Source organism: Saccoglossus kowalevskii, chromosome 4, assembly GCF_978046115.1.
Source record: "Saccoglossus kowalevskii chromosome 4, keSacKowa6.1, whole genome shotgun sequence".
Lineage (NCBI taxonomy): Eukaryota > Metazoa > Hemichordata > Enteropneusta > Harrimaniidae > Saccoglossus > Saccoglossus kowalevskii.
In genome coordinates this window covers 2,227,095-2,248,389 of record NC_140644.1, presented here as the reverse complement: position 1 = coordinate 2,248,389, position 21,295 = coordinate 2,227,095, and the positions used below count along the sequence as shown (strand labels likewise).

The following is a 21,295-nucleotide window of genomic DNA, read 5'->3' as shown; positions in this document are numbered from 1 at the left end:
ATCAATCAATCATTTTATTTAACCTCAGGAAACATAGCACAACAAACAAGTAGCACACAAGTGGTAATATGCTAATAAAACTAAAATTTTACCAATAATTCATCAAATTGAAAGTTACATCACAAGTCATGAAACAGAAGAAAAAAAAAACAAGAAAGAAATAAAAACACCACATTCACGCTGGATAATAAGTGCAATCAGAAAAACTATCATTTTAATTCTTTTTAAAAAAATACTTTTAGTATAGATTGTCAGTAGATTTGATAGCTGCAATCGAGCTGATTCAACAATTTAGGAGCCTGATATGGAAATAAATGCAGACTATATTCAGTAATGTTAACTGATTGTAAATTTTAAATTCTTATAACCTTTTAGGTTCATATTTTTTTTTTGAGGTATCATATAATCATGTAGAAATTCTAAAATCGACAACTTTTAAATAATTGGTTTTTAGAGTACAGAAATTATGTACCGGTAATATAATTTTTAATTGATTACAAAAACATTAGTTGGCATGTATTTGCATCATTTGTTGTCAGAAAGTGACATTTCTGTCAAAACACAATCATTATGTAACATTAGTGTCAGCATATGAGTTGAATTGAGTATTTGTAGCATGATGGGGAATTTATGTTTTATTGGTTACCAGGTTCCTGCTGGCTTGTTCATTCCTAGTATGGCAGTTGGTGCATGTGCAGGAAGATTACTGGGTATAGGAATGGAACAAGCTGTATAGTAAGTATTAACAGTCGTAAAGCTACTACTGTATTAGCATTCATATTTATGTAAATAACAGGGGTATATCTATGGTCCAAAAAAGATTATTTAGAATAAAGCACTCAATTTCAGGTTTATATGCACTTCTATTGGAGATGCTCTTCTAATATAGTAAATACAGTGTTATTATATACAGCATACATGTACAAATAGTGTTCTGGGCCGGTACAGGGTCATCTTGTTTTAGGGAATTTGCCTGATTTAATTTCACTTGTATTTTATATAGATCACTATGGTTGTAGCACCATAGCACCATACTCATGATGAGCAGATCCAAGTTCAAATTTAGTCAAGAACTTTAGGTCAATATGGGTTGCCCCTATTCTCTGGGTAATTGTGATCTTTTCTCTGAAGTTCCAATAGACTCACTTAGGAAGGGCAAATCCTTGGTTACGGTCTGCAGGTGCTTGTGTTCAACCATTATGGTGGTCACCAGGCACTGTCCTCTCCTGTCATATTCCAAACAAAGAATATGGTTGCATTGTATATTCTCGGGGATCTTTCATGTCTTAAAGAGCTTTTATCTGGTTTAGGTCTTTGTTGTTCATAACAAATTGGAAAAACCTTCTCGTGAGGTTTTGAAAAACAGAAGTTTAAAATTATATTTCATGTGACTTGGTTATTTGAAATTAGTTTTATTTTGTTTTTATTCTATTGTCTTAGTTGTTGTGTATTCATACTTTTTGTCTTAGTTGTATTTATGTTCAATTGTCTTGGTTGTATTGTATTCATATTTTATTATCTTTTGGTTCATTTTAGTTTCAATAATGACTGGGGAATATTTGAAGATCTTTGTAAACCATCCACACCATGTGTTAATCCTGGTTTGTACGCTATGGTGGGAGCTGCAGCAGCTTTAGGTGGTGTAACTAGAATGACAGGTAAGGTATTCGGGCAACAACTTGGGTATAGTCCTTTAAGCTAAGATATACCAGTAAAAATCCTCTCAAACTGAGTGCATGATATAGTAGGGTAAATTACAATATAGGATGAGAAATGGAGAATGATTCAGAGCGGAATTATAAGGAGGATATAGAAAATAAAGTAGTGATGGCATTGTTGAAAGTGAAGCATATCATAGCAAAGATTAGTGATCATAAATAAATAAATATGGCAGTATGAAGTAGGTATAGCCAGCCAAGTAAGCTCTTCGGAAATTAATCCTTAGATTCTGGGGACATTCATGCATCATCTGACTTATGTTGATCAGATGAATAACACATTGCCAGCTTAGTCCTCCCCTGCCCTCATGATTTTGGTATGTTTGTGGAGGCAATGTGACAATATCATGGGAAACATCAGTTTGAGGGTACGGTTAGGGTAATCCTATTTTAATGACCACCTCTATCTGGAGACAACCTGTCTATAGTGATTGCTTTTAAGCAATTCTGAGATGTAACACATGAACAACATGTATACAAATTACAGCTCTCTTGTTTATGCGACCACCCTTTCAGCAATATCTTTGTCATATTTGCATTTACTTGAAAACTATTATAAATTATTATAATAATTACCATTTTGTTTGTAAGACAAACTTTTTCGATTTTGGTAAACTCAAATGTGTTTTTCTCATTAGTTGAATATTTTGTCAAATGTATGAGTTGGTGATCCAGAAAAAATATTCCAATCTCTTTTATGTAGACCTACTGTCTAACAACTACCGTACTTTTATGTAGACCTACTGTCTAACAACTACCGTACTTTTATGTAGACCTACTGTCTAACAACTACCGTACTTTTATGTAGACCTACTGTCTAACAACTACCGTACTTTTATGTAGACCAACTGTCTAACAACTACCGTACTTTTATGTAGACCTACTGTCTAACAACTACCGTACTTTTATGTAGACCTACTGTCTAACAACTACCGTACTTTTATGTAGACCTACTGTCTAACAACTACCGTACTTTTATGTAGACCTACTGTCTAACAACTACCGTACTTTTATGTAGACCTACTGTCTAACAACTACCGTACTTTTATGTAGACCTACTGTCTAACAACTACCGTACTTTTATGTAGACCTACTGTCTAACAACTACCGTACTTTTATGTAGACCTACTGTCTAACAACTACCGTACTTTTATGTAGACCTACTGTCTAACAACTACCGTACTTTTATGTAGACCTACTGTCTAACAACTACCGTACTTTTATGTAGACCTACTGTCTAACAACTACCGTACTTTTATGTAGACCTACTGTCTAACAACTACCGTACTTTTATGTAGACCTACTGTCTAACAACTACCGTACTTTTATGTAGACCTACTGTCTAACAACTACCGTACTTTTATGTAGACCTACTGTCTAACAACTACCGTACTTTTATGTAGACCTACTGTCTAACAACTACCGTACTTTTATGTAGACCTACTGTCTAACAACTACCGTACTTTTATGTAGACCTACTGTCTAACAACTACCGTACTTTTATGTAGACCTACTGTCTAACAACTACCGTACTTTTATGTAGACCTACTGTCTAACAACTACCGTACTTTTATGTAGACCTACTGTCTAACAACTACCGTACTTTTATGTAGACCTACTGTCTAACAACTACCGTACTTTTATGTAGACCTACTGTCTAACAACTACCGTACTTTTATGTAGACCTACTGTCTAACAACTACCGTACTTTTATGTAGACCTACTGTCTAACAACTACCGTACTTTAATGTAGACCTACTGTCTAACAACTACCGTACTTTTATGTAGACCTACTGTCTAACAACTACCGTACTTTTATGTAGACCTACTGTCTAACAACTACCGTACTTTTATGTAGACCTACTGTCTAACAACTACCGTACTTTAATGTAGACCTACTGTCTAACAACTACCGTACTTTAATGTAGACCTACTGTCTAACAACTACCGTACTTTTATGTAGACCTACTGTCTAACAACTACCGTACTTTTATGTAGACCTACTGTCTAACAACTACCGTACTTTTATGTAGACCTACTGTCTAACAACTACCGTACTTTAATGTAGACCTACTGTCTAACAACTACCGTACTTTTATGTAGACCTACTGTCTAACAACTACCGTACTTTTATGTAGACCTACTGTCTAACAACTACCGTACTTTTATGTAGACCTACTGTCTAACAACTACCGTACTTTAATGTAGACCTACTGTCTAACAACTACCGTACTTTTATGTAGACCTACTGTCTAACAACTACCGTACTTTAATGTAGACCTACTGTCTAACAACTACCGTACTTTTATGTAGACCTACTGTCTAACAACTACCGTACTTTAATGTAGACCTACTGTCTAACAACTACCGTACTTTTATGTAGACCTACTGTCTAACAACTACCGTACTTTTATGTAGACCTACTGTCTAACAACTACCGTACTTTTATGTAGACCTACTGTCTAACAACTACCGTACTTTAATGTAGACCTACTGTCTAACAACTACCGTACTTTTATGTAGACCTACTGTCTAACAACTACCGTACTTTTATGTAGACCTACTGTCTAACAACTACCGTACTTTTATGTAGACCTACTGTCTAACAACTACCGTACTTTTATGTAGACCTACTGTCTAACAACTACCGTACTTTTATGTAGACCTACTGTCTAACAACTACCGTACTTTTATGTAGACCTACTGTCTAACAACTACCGTACTTTTATGTAGACCTACTGTCTAACAACTACCGTACTTTTATGTAGACCTACTGTCTAACAACTACCGTACTTTAATGAAGTCTCTTGAGTGGTTGTTTTACACACTTTATTATTGTACATCCAACTTGCAATAAAATTTTACATTATAATATTCTATTCAAATAAAACCACTTCACTGTTAACACTATTGAAATCACAATAACAGGATAAATTTTCCTAATTTGTATAATGCTGAGCACATACTGTAAACACAATACCGAATACATGGCAGGGTAAACGCATGGCTATATTCTCGGGACCAAACATTTTCACAGCCTGGCAACATCCCCCTGGTGAAAACAACAGTCAAAAACTGTGCTTCGGGCTAGTTTTTGAGATACATCTGAACGGTGCAACCTCTACATGTGCAACATAAATAAATTTGGTTGTTCGAGATTGTTTCATATTTATTTATTTTCACCAGCTATTCGATCAGCGTTCCACGGCAGCTTGCACAGAGCCTATAGAAATAGATGCACAGTGGTGCGTGTCTTAGCAACGTAGAACATTCTGTGACATTGCTCCGACCCCGAAAAAGAAACTTATTCAAATAAATTATGCCTAATGAATTATGCACAAAAACTGTAAAACCAGTCAAATTTAGAACTAGCAAGGCAGTTTCATAGTCTTGCACACATTGCAACATTCACTCCCTTTGAATTTGTAATTTGTGCACTGGTTTTAATAAAAACTTATTGCAAAGCATCAAATCTACATGTATTTGTGAAAATACTATTATATTCCTGATTTTTTTTTTTTGTATGTACAAATATTATATCTATGTAAAATGAATTTCAGTGTTTTCAGTAACTTGTATCATACTTGAGTATGGGTGACACAATTCCTATGTAATGAACCCTTTCAAAATGGAGGAATGGCAATTGCATGCTGTAGTATAGGGCTAACTAAACAATCTTTGAACAATAAAACAATGTCACTAATTATTGAAATTTATATTTTCAGTGTCGTTGGTTGTCATAATGTTTGAGTTGACAGGTGGTTTGCAATATATAGTGCCGTTAATGGTTGCTGTCATGACAGCTAAATGGGTTGGAGATGCCTTTGGAAGAGAAGGAATGTATCCTTTGACATCAACTATACCAATGCATTTGTTCCAGTATTTCAAGCCCTAATCTTCTCTTGACAGTCCTTAAACTTGTTCCCACAGTGTTTTGTATGCCTGTTGAGATATGTAAAGGCTGGGTACCAAACACAGTGTTTTGTATGCCTGTTGAGATATGTAAAGACTGGGTACCAAACACAGTGTTTTGTATGCCTGTTGAGATATGTAAAGGCTGGGTACCAAACACAGTGTTTTGTATGCCTGTTGAGATATGTAAAGGCTGGGTACCAAACACAGTGTTTTGTATGCCTGTTGAGATATGTAAAGGCTGGGTACCAAACACAGTGTTTTGTATGCCTGTTGAGATATGTAAAGGCTGGGTACCAAACACAGTGTTTTGTATGCCTGTTGAGATATGTAAAGGCTGGGTACCAAACACAGTGTTTTGTATACCTGTTGAGATATGTAAAGGCTGGGTACCAAACACAGTGTTTTGTATGCCTGTTGAGATATGTAAAGGCTGGGTACCAAACACAGTGTTTTGTATGCCTGTTGAGATATGTAAAGGCTGGGTACCAAACACAGTGTTTTGTATGCCTGTTGAGATATGTAAAGGCTGGGTACCAAACACAGTGTTTTGTATGCCTGTTGAGATATGTAAAGGCTGGGTACCAAACACAGTGTTTTGTATGCCTGTTGAGATATGTAAAGGCTGGGTACCAAACACAGTGTTTTGTATGCCTGTTGAGATATGTAAAGACTGGGTACCAAACACAGTGTTTTGTATGCCTGTTGAGATATGTAAAGACTGGGTACCAAACACAGTGTTTTGTATGCCTGTTGAGATATGTAAAGACTGGGTACCAAACACAGTGTTTTGTATGCCTGTTGAGATATGTAAAGGCTGGGTACCAAACACAGTGTTTTGTATGCCTGTTGAGATATGTAAAGGCTGGGTACCAAACACAGTGTTTTGTATGCCTGTTGAGATATGTAAAGGCTGGGTACCAAACACAGTGTTTTGTATGCCTGTTGAGATATGTAAAGGCTGGGTACCAAACACAGTGTTTTGTATGCCTGTTGAGATATGTAAAGGCTGGGTACCAAACACAGTGTTTTGTATGCCTGTTGAGATATGTAAAGGCTGGGTACCAAACACAGTGTTTTGTATGCCTGTTGAGATATGTAAAGGCTGGGTACAAACTTGTTCCCACAGTGTTTTGTATGCCTGTTGAGATATGTAAAGGCTGGGTACCAAACACAGTGTTTTGTATGCCTGTTGAGATATGTAAAGACTGGGTACCAAACACAGTGTTTTGTATGCCTGTTGAGATATGTAAAGACTGGGTACCAAACACAGTGTTTTGTATGCATGTTGAGATATGTAAAGACTGGGTACCAAACACAGTGTTTTGTATGCCTGTTGAGATATGTAAAGGCTGGGTACCAAACACAGTGTTTTGTATGCCTGTTGAGATATGTAAAGGCTGGGTACCAAACACAGTGTTTTGTATGCCTGTTGAGATATGTAAAGGCTGGGTACCAAACACAGTGTTTTGTATGCCTGTTGAGATATGTAAAGGCTGGGTACCAAACACAGTGTTTTGTATGCCTGTTGAGATATGTAAAGACTGGGTACCAAACACAGTGTTTTGTATGCCTGTTGAGATATGTAAAGGCTGGGTACCAAACACAGTGTTTTGTATGCCTGTTGAGATATGTAAAGGCTGGGTACCAAACACAGTGTTTTGTATGCCTGTTGAGATATGTAAAGGCTGGGTACCAAACACAGTGTTTTGTATGCCTGTTGAGATATGTAAAGGCTGGGTACCAAATTACTTCAAAATATAGTTCAAATGTATCTTCTGAAATTGTTAATTGGTCTCAAAGACCCTTTGAGTGCCATTGGCAACTTTTGTTGACAAAAATAATTTTGTATAGTCTTCTCCTCTGCAACATCGAATGTTGAAATAGACCAACCGTTTGGTCAAAAACTAAAAGCACTATCCAAAAACTGTATGGTTCAAAATGGTGATAAAATTTACTGAAAATTTTACAGGATGTGAAAATTACCGGTATGTGCATGTTGTTCACATTTGTCATGAATAAACCTACATGAAATTGTCAATATTTTTATCAAGACCTCTAACTAATATGAAATTATGTTCATTCAGTCCAAAATTATGGAAAGAAAAATGTGACACAAAAATGAGAAAAATCAAACAAAACAATTTCACTTTGTTAGAAATTTCCTGATAGTCAACTGCAATATTTATCTCAAATCAAAGCGGGAGGAGTTGTTACCTACACGTGCGTTAGATGGCCGTAGCATGTCATTGTTTACAAACAAGCATTTACCCATGAGTCTTTGCATTTTTAGTATGTGTTGTTATCGTCACTTTAAGACTCAATTCCTGCACATGTGTAGGTGACATTCCTTTGTTTTAAATACATGTCTTGTTCATTATACTGTGAGCTAGTCTCCTTAGTGATGTCATAGTTACGATGGTCATATTTATCTGAATGGGTATCCCTATCTTGATAGTAAAAGGGAATTTGTACACAGCACGATAGCGTCTGATGTCATGAGACCAAGGTACGTTAAACAATCAATGATTAGATTGCAATCACATGATTAAACTGGCATATTGCAAGTAGGACACTAAACAATCTTTCAGTGTGTTGTCAGCATACTTTATACCTGAAGTACAGTTGTTTAATAACAATAGCATCTTGAAGTTTTATTCATTCATTAATCAGATCAGTACACAGACCCAATTTCAATGGCACGTTTGTAATTGTTTCATTATATTTAAAAAATATAGTGATACTGAGAAATACATTCAGCATCCTATCTCACTGTTAAAACAACTATGGCAACTTAAGTATATGTTAGATGAAGGGGAAAAAGAAACTCCATGTGCAAGGCCACAGTTGTTAACTATGCTTTTCAGTGATAAATCAGTGTTTTTAAAAGTGAAGTTTTGGGGTTGTTATACTTGCGTCTGATAGTTGTTTGTACATACTTGCAGGCGAGCTGATCCTCCCCTTTCGGTTATAACCCAAGAAGGTATGACTGTAGAAGAGTTAGGTAAGTTGGTATCTTAGCAGTTTGTTGAAGGCTTGCTGGCAGTCCAGTTATATCTCAGACATGTGTTGACAGGTTTAAATGCATAAGATAGTTTTGTTTCTATATTCTATAATTCAAGGCTAAGTATCAAACTTTAAAACTGTGCTACATGAATGCATATGCTGTCGGCCTTGTGTGTAAACAAGACATTGCTCTGACTAATTTGAATATCATGTGAGTGATTGAGTGGGTGAAATTTAACATGTCTTTATTTTAATATAACACTGATAAATGTTGCACTGAGGACGTTTAATTTCTGTCAGAATAATGTGTTGGTGGTTTTTCATTACCTAATTTCGAAAAACTTTTTTTTATTTTCAGAAAATTTAACAACTGAGTCATCATACAATGCCTATCCTATGGTCGTTTCTAAAGAATCACAGAGACTTTCTGGTTTAGTGCAAAGAAAAGATTTAACTATTGCATTAGGTGAGTATTGCCTACACAAAGTATCAATATAAGTGCTAGAAATTACAGATTAGTATTTTTTATGACTTTAACACACAACTTCCTAAAAGCCTCCACAAAAATGAATGAGATAAACTGCATCAACAGACGATGTGTTAACTTGTACATGTATTTTCAATTTTCAGCAAATGCCAGAAAATTCCAAGAAGAAGTAGTGAGTCAGTCACAAGTGTTCTTTTCTAATCATGTTCCACGATACTCGCTACCAGGACAGCCCTCACCGTTAAAACTTACGAAAATATTAGATCAGGTGAGTTTCATCCCGATTACCGGTACATCACATTGTCAGGGTGCACGTTGTATGAATTGTTGTCGATATTTGATGCTTTTTTAATGAGTGTCATTACTTATGCCTGTATTTTATTTTTACCAGAGTCCTTTCCAAGTGACAGATCAAACTCCAATGGAGACTGTAGTGGAAATGTTTCGTAAATTAGGTCTTCGGACATGTCTTGTTACTCACAATGGGTAAGTATAACTATACTGACATGTCTAACATTGGCTAGGAGATTTAGATTGATGTATATCTAGCAACCAGAATAGAAATATCATAAAAACAGTTAAATTAACTGGTAAAGGCTGCGTTTTTTTCAACCTGGACATTTCACCAAGTCATTTTGAAGTTGCTAATCCAACACAGTGGAGCTATTTTGACTTTAAAATATATATCAATCTTTATACAGTTACATTATATATTAAGATATGAAGAGACACTTATACATAGAAAACAAGATAAAATGCAAATTTTGTCCAGTTTATACCCCAAATTGTTTTACCTCCTTACGACGTGAATTCATAATACTGTAATGAGAGTATGGATAATTCAGTCTGAACTTCTTCTTTATTTGTTATGATTCTCTTGTGTATTTTCAGACGTTTACTGGGAATTATCACAAAGAAAGATGTTCTTCGTCACTGGGCAATGTTAAAGAATCAAGATCCTGACTCCATCATGTTTCATTAGATTATTGCGTGTCGTGATTCTTATCAGATGTGTGTATGTGAGGCAGTAACTTAAGCACTTTGTCGGTCTGCTTGTTCAAGTTAGACTCCCTGAATATTGTGATGCTCCTATTGTGGGCTTCCGCTTACCCGTCACCGATTCACTTTTAGCAATTTTACCAAAAATTGTCACTTTTGCCATCAATGGCTCAGACAGATTACCAAATGTGATTTATTCTGGGGAAAAAATTATGTTATCATGAACGTGGAGTTTCATACACAGAGTAGTATCATCATTCAAAAAGAAATTAAGCCATTATCTCCAATTGGCTAAATAAGATAGTAGCTGGCTATGAAAACTTAACTTAATAGCTAAAACTATTATATACTTGGCAGAAGCCAAGCAATGCAAATTGCTTGCTGAAGTGGAGGAATTTAAAAATGAAATAAGAGGTGCTTTTTTTAATTCACATCCTCTGTCTTGCTTTGACATATATTCAAATTGTATGCAAATGATAAGATACACAATAAAAGCCTATTTCCCATCTGAAATTCAACATATGACATAATTTTCATATAATTTTTGCATACTTGGCAATGTTCAGCATATGCCTCTATGTAGCTTATTTATCAGGTTACATAAATGTAATATATTATTGGGGGGGGGGGGGGGGTCAACACACTAGCTTCTCACTTCTGTATATTCTTGCTATATTTCTTGTAACCGGTCTTATGTATGCAGTTATTTAATAACACAAGTCTTGGTAGGTTAATCTGATGAAGCTCATAGTTGTACTGTATAATAGAAAATGCTATACAAACACAGCCACAAAATCTAGAGAATAGTTTCTCCTCTCCTGCCCACCACCTGTTCTCCCCTGGTAACTGTTGTCTTCCTTTTTAACCTTTTCCCTGGTAACTGTTGATTGTGCCTGGTAACTGTTGATTGTTCCTGGTAACTGTTGATTGTGCCTGGTAACTGTTGATTGTGCCTGGTAACTGTTGATTGTGCCTGGTAACTGTTGATTGTGCCTGGTAACTGTTGATTGTGCCTGGTAACTTTTGATTGTGCCTGGTAACCATTGATTGTTCCTGGTAACTTTTGATTGTGCCTGGTAACCATTGATTGTTCCTGGTAACTTTTGATTGTGCCTGGTAACCATTGATTGTTCCTGGTAACTTTTGATTGTGCCTGGTAACTTTTGATTGTGCCTGGTAACCATTGATTGTGCCTGGTAACTTTTGATTGTGCCTGGTAACCATTGATTGTTCCTGGTAACTTTTGATTGTGCCTGGTAACTGTTGATCGTTGCTTGTAACCATTGATTTTCTTTGGTAATCATTGGCCCTTGCCTTTAACCACTTGTTCTTCCACGTAACTGTTGGCTCTACTCTATCCTAGTAACCATTGTCCTTATTCTGAAATGAAGTTTTCTATCAGAACCTACGCAGGTGACAACATTACCGCATTGTTGTAAACTTTGAAGTTTTTGTTTAGTTCATTATTAATAGCTCCAACAATTATTATTACATATTGCATGGGTTATTATTTGTTTTGATTTATTGAGTATAGGCACATTATTGAATGTACATTTAGATATATTGTTCAATGTTAATACATGTAAATATTACAGGTTTCCCAGCTCCTCATCCAAATGCACTACTTCAAATGGCAAATATATACACATTGCTTTTTGAAAATACTGACCCAAAATATAAATATTAATATTTATAACAAATTAGCACGTGTGTGTCAATGTAATATGTTATAATGCTTATAGTAGTTATGTGTTTTATTTACATACATGACTCAATGGTATATAACCCAAGGACCCAACCATCTGTAAAAAAAAAAAAAAAGAAAAAAAAGAGGAAGTACTGAAACTTTTGTTTAAATCTTGTTTATACAAAGTTCTTGTATTTGCAAAACAGCAATAATTTTTTAATTTTAATTGATTGTTGATAACCAGTGAAGTATTAGAAATGATTGCTGATGGCCTTGCTGATTTGTCAATTTCCAAAAATATGGGTGAAATAATTGTTTAAATATTAATTATGTATTTCGGCTGATTATGAATTGTTTTGTTGTGCTTTGAAATGCATGTATTATTTATTGGTGGGTTTTAATTCCTGCTATGTTTATCACAAATGGGGGCTTATGTTGTAATACTGTGTGTTTGTCTGTCTGTGCAGGAATCTTGCAGCACTGATATCTCAAGAATTTGACACTTGACCAGTCAAAACCAATCTGAATGTTGACTGTAGTATTTGCAGCAGTGATTTTTATTAGTATTTACTGGGTAGATATTTTTTTTTTACTTTTGTACATATATGGAGTGATTTACTGCTGCTAACGCTAATAGCAAAATACGCTATTGTGAATTGAATATTGGGCTGGATAAGGCCATACAATTACATATTAATTACCTTAATTGTCTGAACTTTGACCATAAATTGGCTGAACGCTAACTGGGTGGTCAGTTAAAGAAGATTTAGTATCTTGTTTTAGTTGAACCATAGTTATTTTACTCTTGTGTATTTTGCTCCCTGTTACTAAGCAAAATTGGTGAAGTTTGTGTGCAATTAAAAGATGCTGCTATATGACTGTGTTGGTGAATCTGTAGTACAGGTACTAGACTGGCAAAGTCCGGACTTCTTTTTTGTTTTACAAAAAGAAATAATTAATTGCTCTTTTATTCCTTTTAGCGTGATCACGAAAACTAACCTGATCGCTAAAGAAATCCCGACTGGACGCATCTACGGGCATTTGACTGCTATTAATTATTCATGATTTCATTGATTATTCATGAGTGGGTGTGTGAAAGTAAACGTGACCTTTTTAGGTTGATTTTGATTCGATCGCAGAGATGGATGCTTTAATTTTCTAAGTGCAATGGCGATACTTTCATCCATGTTTACTGAAAACAAGTCCATCTAAATGTCCAATGTATATAAGTAGTCATTCAAAATCATTGGGACCTCATATGTGAAAGGTCACGACCATAGATAAGATAAGAGATGATGTATATAGCTGCACTCTGATTCGTTGTCAATGCTAGTCAACATCTTTTAATAAGCATAATCACCGGAGTGATTCCGCTCCAGTTTTCACTTCAATGCAGGGGGTCGCCTGCAGATGCGTCCAGTCAGGATTTCTTTTGCAGTCACGCTAGTTTTAGCGATTAAGAAAGCTAAATTGACAATTATGGTTTTTTTGTAACAAAAAAAAGTCCTGACTTTGCCAGTCTATACTGGTACCGCAAATCAGTTTAAAAATGACTGAATTACACCCAAAAAAAATGCGTAATAAAAACAAGTGAGAAAGCATTGCTGCCTTCACATGTTGCATTTACCTATCACAATAATATTTTGTTGTATTTTAGAAATGAAAAGAAGCTACACAACTTGATATCAGTGTTCGTCCATAAGCCAAAGTATTCAGTGCGTGTATTGACTTGAATAAGCCAAGATGTAAGCAGAATGTCTTCTTATAAACACACATGGATTGGTTTGGTGCTGTATTGTTAATCTCTGTCTTATGGACTGTATTTTGGCAAACTCATTAAACTTGACAGTTCTCATTATGTGGTGTATATATGTATACAAATTTGTGATGTTATTTTATGAGTAAAACAAAATATAAAATGTTCACTCAAGTATATAATGTAAGGCAGCTTGGAATGTCGTGTATATATATATATATATATATATATGAAGTATATGTATTGTTAACTTTTTGCCAATAAATGTCAATTATCAATGTAATATCTCAATTGTTGCACCAATCCATTCTTATAAACAGAACTTAGAATAAGACGATACGTTGTTAGGACTGATCAATCAAATATAAAAAAACTAATTTACTACATTCTGATCCTACTGAAGAAAGGCCATCACCTGAAACATCGGATTATATTGATTAAGTATCACCATTAGGGACAATATCAAAAGTTCAATGTAGGATAAAAAACTGAATTCCTTTAGTTTTTTCCAAAACCCCCCCACCCCCACTGAAACTTAATTGATAAATATTGATGATGGCGTCAGACTACATTCAATATTAAATACAAATTGATAATCGGACAGTAGTATGGCATAGCAGTTGGTTGTCGGGTGGGTGTAAAAAGACTTTACAAATGCACCAATAACAAAGAAAAACAAGCTCCATTTGACGCACATATTCACACTCGGACCAAACCATTTTCTCGTCTTGGAGGGTTTTTTTTTTTCATTTTCTGTTATTTTTGTCCATGATTGGATAGAAAAAAAACGGACTACAAATACTCCAAGATTTTTTTGACTTCATTAAAAAATAAAATCGTTTTTGTAGGATGGAAACTTTTTGAGGTCAAAATCCACCCACCCCAAAACTAAAGCAAATAAGTTTTTTATCCGACATCGATCTTTTGAAGTCGTTCCTTACCTATTATTATTTTCAATATATTGGAATACCCAATGAATTACGAATTGCATGTTTTATATGCTGCCAACTTGCAAAAATATCACTAACATTTCAGCCTTTGCAAATCACTGAATTTTACAAACGATTTTATGACTTTTAATACAACTTCTCTACTTTCCAAAAATATTCTCGTTTCACTAGGCTTTTCTTTCTTCAGGCAATATTTCTTTTTTCCTAACTTTACAGACAGCCTTTCTGTTTTTCAGGAAATACTGGGAACTTTGCAAATTGCTTTTGTAACCTTTTAGGCATCTTTTCAGCCTTCCAAGGTGACTTTTCAAACTTTGCAGACTGCTACATTTGAGGCAAATTTCCTGCTTTTCAAAATTGCTTTTCAAACTTTGCACCTTTCATGACTTTTCAGGCAACTTTCCTGCCTTCCAAATCAATTCTCATGCCTTATTTATCAGGCAACTTTCCTGATTCTACTTTTGCTTTTCAGAAAAATTCTTGTCTTCCAAAACAACTCTTCAAACTTTGCAGATAACTTTAGTGACTTCAGGCAACTTTCAAGCCATTCAAAGTGGTATTTTGATTTCTGTATGCATTTCTGCAGTCTAAAGCGACTTTTCAATCATTCCATTGAGGACTTTTCTTGCTAGTTTTCTGTGTCCCGAAGTGACTCTTAGCAAGTATTTTTTATGAATTTTCAAACAAATTTCCTGCTTTTCTAAGGTACTATCAAAGACAACTTTTCTACTTTCAAAGTGTCATTTTGAACTTTACAGATGGTTTTTAATTACTTTCATGTAGATTCCTGGTAACCTTTCGCCCTTTTGAAACTTAGCAGACTGTTTATCATAAGTTTTTACGCAACTTTCATGTCTTCCAAAGTGACTCCAAACGTTTTACATGGTTTTTATGACATTTCTGCTTCTTAAAGCAACTTTTTGAATTTTGCAGATGACTTTTTTGACTCATCTTGAATTTTCAAGGTGAATGTTCCGGCGATCATGACTTTTTCAAAAGCAACTTTTGGAATTTTGCAGACTGCTTTTCTTTCTGCCAAATTGATTCCTTTGAAGGTTACTTTTGTGACTAAATTAACTTTCTTTTCTTGTCAAGTGAATCATCAATCTTTGTGTACGACTTTCATGACTTTTCAGGCAACTATTCCATCTACCAAAGCTTTGCAGGCTGTTTTTATGACTCTTCAGACCACTTTTCTGCCTTCCAAAGCAACTTTTAAATCAACTTCCAAACCAACTCTCTGAATATTTTGGATGGCTTTCATGACTTTTTGGAAATTCTTTTCCTGATTTGTAAGACTGTTTAGAAAATAGTCCTTCCTTAAAACCAAACCTTTCGAGACCCCAAACTTTGCGGATGGTTGTCATGACATTTCAGGCACCTTTTTTCTTTGCAAATTAGCTTTTCAAACTTTGCAGGCTGCGTTTATGTGACTTTTCAGTTTTTGATTATTTTAAATGGGTTCCACAAGGTTTCAGGCAATGTGTAGATCTAACTTTAGAGACTGTGTTTTTGACTTTCATTTTTGCAAACTGACACTCCAATCTTTGTCTTCGATTGTGTAGGCAATTTTTCCTGTCTTCAAAAATGACTTTTAGAATCTTTCAATTGCCTTGGTTACTTACCAAGCAAAGTGACTTGCCTTTCAAAACTCTTGTTATACTTATGGCAAGTTTCCTGTATCCTGTTTCGATTTGTGAAAATTGTTTTTGTAATGTATAAGGCAATGTTTACAACTCTTTTTGGAACTGCTTTTGTGACTTTTAGAAATTTGGAGCTTTGTACTGAGCTTTGATGACATTCAGTACCACTTTTCTACCATCAAAAGCGACTCGTAATTTGAAGACTACCGGTACTACTTTTAATACAACTTCTCTAAATTTTCAAAAATATTCTCGTTTTCTACCATCCAAAGTGACTCTCATAATTTGAATACTACTTTTTTAGGCTACTTTCACACTTAAAGTGATTCTCCACAGTTTCGCGACGTTTCAGTAAACTTTTCCACTTTTGAACTTCACAATTGTATCTTTAGGTAAATTTCCGATTTGCAACTTTTCAAACAGATGGATTTTGTAACTATTCTGTTGTAGATGAAATTTCATGGCATTACTATTCAACATAGAACAGGGCTAAACAGAGCATGGTGACTTACTCGCACAAATAACTTCATAAACAGAAATATTAAACTGCATTGGTCAATTTGTTGACATGTAATAGTCAGAACACATACTGCACAACTTAGACAAGATACTTGCAATAGACCACAATTTTTCCGAATTCAGATTAAGCTCAACCTGAATGTTCAGCGGATTTGTTCTTATAATTATCGAGCATATTCTGTAAAAGTGTTAAATACATCAATGATTTGAATTTGTATTCATTTGCACATGAGTTTTTAGATGTTATACAGACAAAATTTTAAATGAATAATGATATATGTCTCATATAGCAATTTCTAGTGGAGTAGTTTTATATTTTGACATGTGTTTTTTTTTCTGCGCCCAGTCTGCAAAATGTGACTGTCTTGGCGCCCTCTAGTGTTGCAGCAGGGTGAGTATTCAACAGGTGAATTTCACATTATATTGATAGCTGGATTAATAGTAGGCATGATTGACATAAGTGGTAACATTGTTTGTGTCATGTTTGATGTGGTCATATTGTCTATAATCACATGCAATAGGTGTAATATGCAATATGTGTGATAGAAATGAACGTTGTATATTAATTTAAATAAATAAAAAAACGTAAATTTGTAGACATGGGTAATTGCGTAATTTGTACAAAGATCTTATTTTTTGCAAGCGTATATAGTAGTTTCCACAATAAATGTCGCAATTCGTACGCAATTTCCAATTTTGATTCTTAAACACAAATTATCAAATATATTATAAAAATGTAAAATGTATTTGTAAAGTGTAAAAACCTATTTTTTACTGTGAATGAAACTTTCATTTCATTACCTGTAAAAACGTAAAATGCCTTTTTTATTCTCTGTAACCTGTACCAGCTATGCCCCCTTGCTCCCTTCATTGATGTTGATAGTGTGTAAAAAATTTACCCAATATAGGGACCCCCTCAACGCGTTCCAGTAAGTTGTGCTTTTAACCACATACTTGGGGTGTTCAATAAAAGTTTGACCTTTCGCTAGGCATTGTGGTTAAAATAATAGCGTCTGGCATATTTTACGTTCCACGGGAAAATTGTCATCTAAATGCAGTTTGCTGACAAATTGTCTGGTTAGTATCTCGCTGATATCGTATCGTGTATTATATAGTATTATGGGTGAAATGCGTTTTGCCATTCAGTCATGCGTGTCACGGTGAAGACCGGCCATCTCTCAACACCGACGGGGACAGTGGCTTGCAATATCTTAATACTTACAGTTTACAAAACAGAAATAATAATCGCGAAATTATGCTCATGGAAACCATGATTAGACATATTGCTCTCTGGACGTACCACAAATTAAAATGACTAATATTTAAATTATAAACACTTATACGGGGACTATTACCGACGCTGTCTTTTTAGCTTCATATCGAGTTAAGTTGTCCGGTGGAGTGTGTAGTTGGCTTCATATCCGGTGGCATGCTAAACACTCCGGTGGTAGGTCACAAAGCATAGCTCCGTGCACACCGTTTGTCGTTCTGCATCTGACATTATAAACTGCATGTGATCGACACGCCCACTTCGTTGCGCTTACAGTCCCATTGTGTGTTTAATCTTTGGAAACTGGCAGGGTTGTTGTAGAAAAACTGCACGTTAGTTTTTATTCGTTTAGCTTACATACAATGTAGTTTTCAGCTATATTTGTTCAAGGATGATGTTGCGTTTGCTTTTCTTTATTAAATGTGTTGTTATAAATATAGTTCTGGAATTTCCCCTCTTGTCTGAACTTTACTACACTGTAGTATGCAAACATATGTACATACTTAGCTGGCAAAAAGCTGGGAGTTTTATAAATATAAATTTGTATAAATCTAAAGGACTTGTAAAATTAAAATTGACCAATTCTGAAATGATGAGGTGACATCATCATGAGTTTTGTTAATGAGTTGACCCCTCCCTCGGTAGTTCAACATTATCCAATAAGTAAGTGGTTCATTTGTAAGTGGGTGGTCATCGTTGTTGTCACTTGAGGGCTTGTGCATGCATTAACGGTGGAGACAATGTTGAGCTCTCAAGCCAATTATTATTAAATATTTGAATGAATGTTAATAATAGGTATTTATAAATGAAACTAAGATACAGTTTTCTGCCATTTACTGTATAGCAGTGGCAATAATTAGTCTCTCAAGAATCTCAACTCAGTTTTAATGAAATATATTAGATATAGTTTTTTGTTTTACAACTGGGGTACTTTAAAAAATTATGGGTTGCACATAGTTTGAGAACCTAAATTTGTATGGGGGTAGGGGATTACTTGTACAGTAGAAATGGAAAGAAAAATGGCTAACCCAGAACAAAAAAACGAAAGTTATGCACGGCTGTTTAAAACTGTATAGTTTCTGATCTGATGGACAATATTTCTGATAAGAATTCCCTAATAGCCAAGCTAAATAATGATAACTCCCAGGCTCGGTGGAAGGGGGGAGGGGGGGGGGGGGTTGTTGGGTGTTGATATGTTTTATGCAGTTTATATGTAATATTAAACAAGTTTACCTCCAATTTTATTAGCACTAATTTTAAAATTCTTTAGTTTACACACTTTCATGTTGATGTTTAATACAAAAGTTAGTTGTATTTAACACCCCCGCATTCTAAAGACACCATGGATGTCAAAATGAATGGAGAAAAATGACATCTCATTATTACTGATAAATCTAAATTAATTCTAAATTAGCATACTGTAAAATATTTTATTATTTTTTGCTGAAATAACATTTAGATTGTTTTGTATGGAATTTATTCCCACTGACTGTTGATGAGTTGAATGTAAAATGCAGGAAAACAATATTCTCACTGATTCATTCCTTCAGCCAAATTGTAAAAGTAAATTCACAGTAATTTACATTATTAAAAAAAAACTTGGCAAAGTTTCAGATAATTTCAAAATAAAATATAGTCCTAGCCTTCAACTACCGTACTTTAACATGTTGAGTTCAATCAGTGCTAAAGTCGGTATGGCTGTAACAATTACCAGTAATAGATTCTCTTCTCACTAATATCTTTGTTTGCTTGTTTAGCTTTGTTTGCTCAGATTGCTGCTCATTGGCATTAAATATCTCTCTTAGTTTCAAATATAACTAGTATGTGTTTGTCTGTTCACATGTTTTAGGGAATTTCATTCTGAAATTCTGTTATAACCTGCTTTGAAGGAGTAGTTGTATTGAAAGGTGAAACATTTTATTTCAGTGAGTGGTGGACGTGATGACAGATTGATCACAAACGTCATATTTTCATTGCTTCTAATATAAAGTTCCTAGATAGAATACAAACTTAGAAAACACAGACCTGAACAGTGACTGCACATGACTAGTTTGCGTTGGTATTCAAGTTGCCCAGCATAACATTTCATGCTGGCTGTGTTTCACAGCTGTTTCTTTAGTGTAGTGAAAAAAAGGAAACAAATTAATAGATTGAATTGAGCTAATTAGTTGCATTTTCAGCCCTCAAGTAACCAATTGTTAAATGTCAGCCCAATCTCTGGATGGGAAAACAATTTTCTTATGTAGATACGTCTATTTTATCAGTGATACAGCTATAATGAACAATCTGATTGGACAATGTGTTGCCAAAGATAGTGATACAGCTATAATGAACAATCTGATTGGACAATGTGTTGCCAAAAATAGTGATACAGCTATAATGAACAATCTGATTGGACAATGTGTTGCCAAAAATAGTGATACAGCTATAATGAACAATCTGATTGGACAATGTGTTGCCAAAAATAGTGATACAGCTATAATGAACAATCTGATTGGACAATGTGTTGCCAAAGATAGTGATACAGCTATAATGAACAATCTGATTGGACAATGTGTTGCCAAAAATAGTGATACAGCTATAATGAACAATCTGATTGGACAATGTGTTGCCAAAAATAGTGATACAGCTATAATGAACAATCTGATTGGACAATGTGTTGCCAAAGATAGTGATACAGCTATAATGAACAATCTGATTGGACAATGTGTTGCCAAAGATAGTGATACAGCTATAATGAACAATCTGATTGGACAATGTGTTGCAAAGATAGTGATACAGCTATAATGAACAATCTGATTGGACAATGTGTTGCCAAAGATAGTGATACAGCTATAATGAACAATCTGATTGGACAATGTGTTGCCAAAAATATGTTAGCTAAATAAAATCTGCCAAGATGTAGTGATGTGGCGATTGCCTAATAAACAAACCTTGGCTGGCAAAGATAACTTTTTCCCCAAACATCACTGGAAATTACTTAATATTCCAATTGATCAGAAACCACTTTTTTTATGTAAATTTCACGGCTAGCAATGATCTTCTACAATGGCGCTGGTGCATCCAGGGTTGCCATGGTGGAGTAATAGAGATGTGCATTTTGTCTGTCTCTAAGTTGGTGTTGGACGTGCCATAGAAGGTTAACCAGTTCCTTGTACATTTTCTACTATATTCTCTACTACTTGGTCCTCAATTTATAAAAAAGGTGTGTATATACATGTATGTTTCCCTTACCTAAGATATCTGCCAGTATTTTGTAAACTTGCTCCTCTTTTATCATTTCTATTGGAATATAAAGAACATGATGATCACAAATATTAATATTTTTTTTTCATTTTGCAGGAATCT

The 21,295-nt window shown here is 34.8% G+C and overlaps 1 protein-coding gene across 3 annotated transcripts in view; it reads left to right on the top strand.

Moving 5' to 3' along the window:
- The window catches only part of LOC100377540 (H(+)/Cl(-) exchange transporter 4-like), a 59,240-nt gene extending 45,392 nt beyond the window's left edge, over window positions 1-13,848 (top strand). For 2 of the 3 annotated variants that reach the window (XM_085497634.1, XM_078013166.2), the window contains 9 exons: window positions 650-735; window positions 1,537-1,658; window positions 5,444-5,558; window positions 8,044-8,139; window positions 8,576-8,634; window positions 8,995-9,102; window positions 9,267-9,391; window positions 9,515-9,609; window positions 10,015-13,848. In XM_085497634.1, the coding sequence (XP_085353760.1) occupies window positions 650-735; window positions 1,537-1,658; window positions 5,444-5,558; window positions 8,044-8,139; window positions 8,576-8,634; window positions 8,995-9,102; window positions 9,267-9,391; window positions 9,515-9,609; window positions 10,015-10,105 (897 nt within the window). In that variant the 3' untranslated portion in view covers window positions 10,106-13,848. The remainder of the gene's footprint in view (window positions 1-649; window positions 736-1,536; window positions 1,659-5,443; window positions 5,559-8,043; window positions 8,140-8,575; window positions 8,635-8,994; window positions 9,103-9,266; window positions 9,392-9,514; window positions 9,610-10,014) is intronic. The other variant, XR_014929072.1, reaches the window with a different exon arrangement.
- The last annotated feature ends 7,447 nt before the right edge of the window (window positions 13,849-21,295 follow it).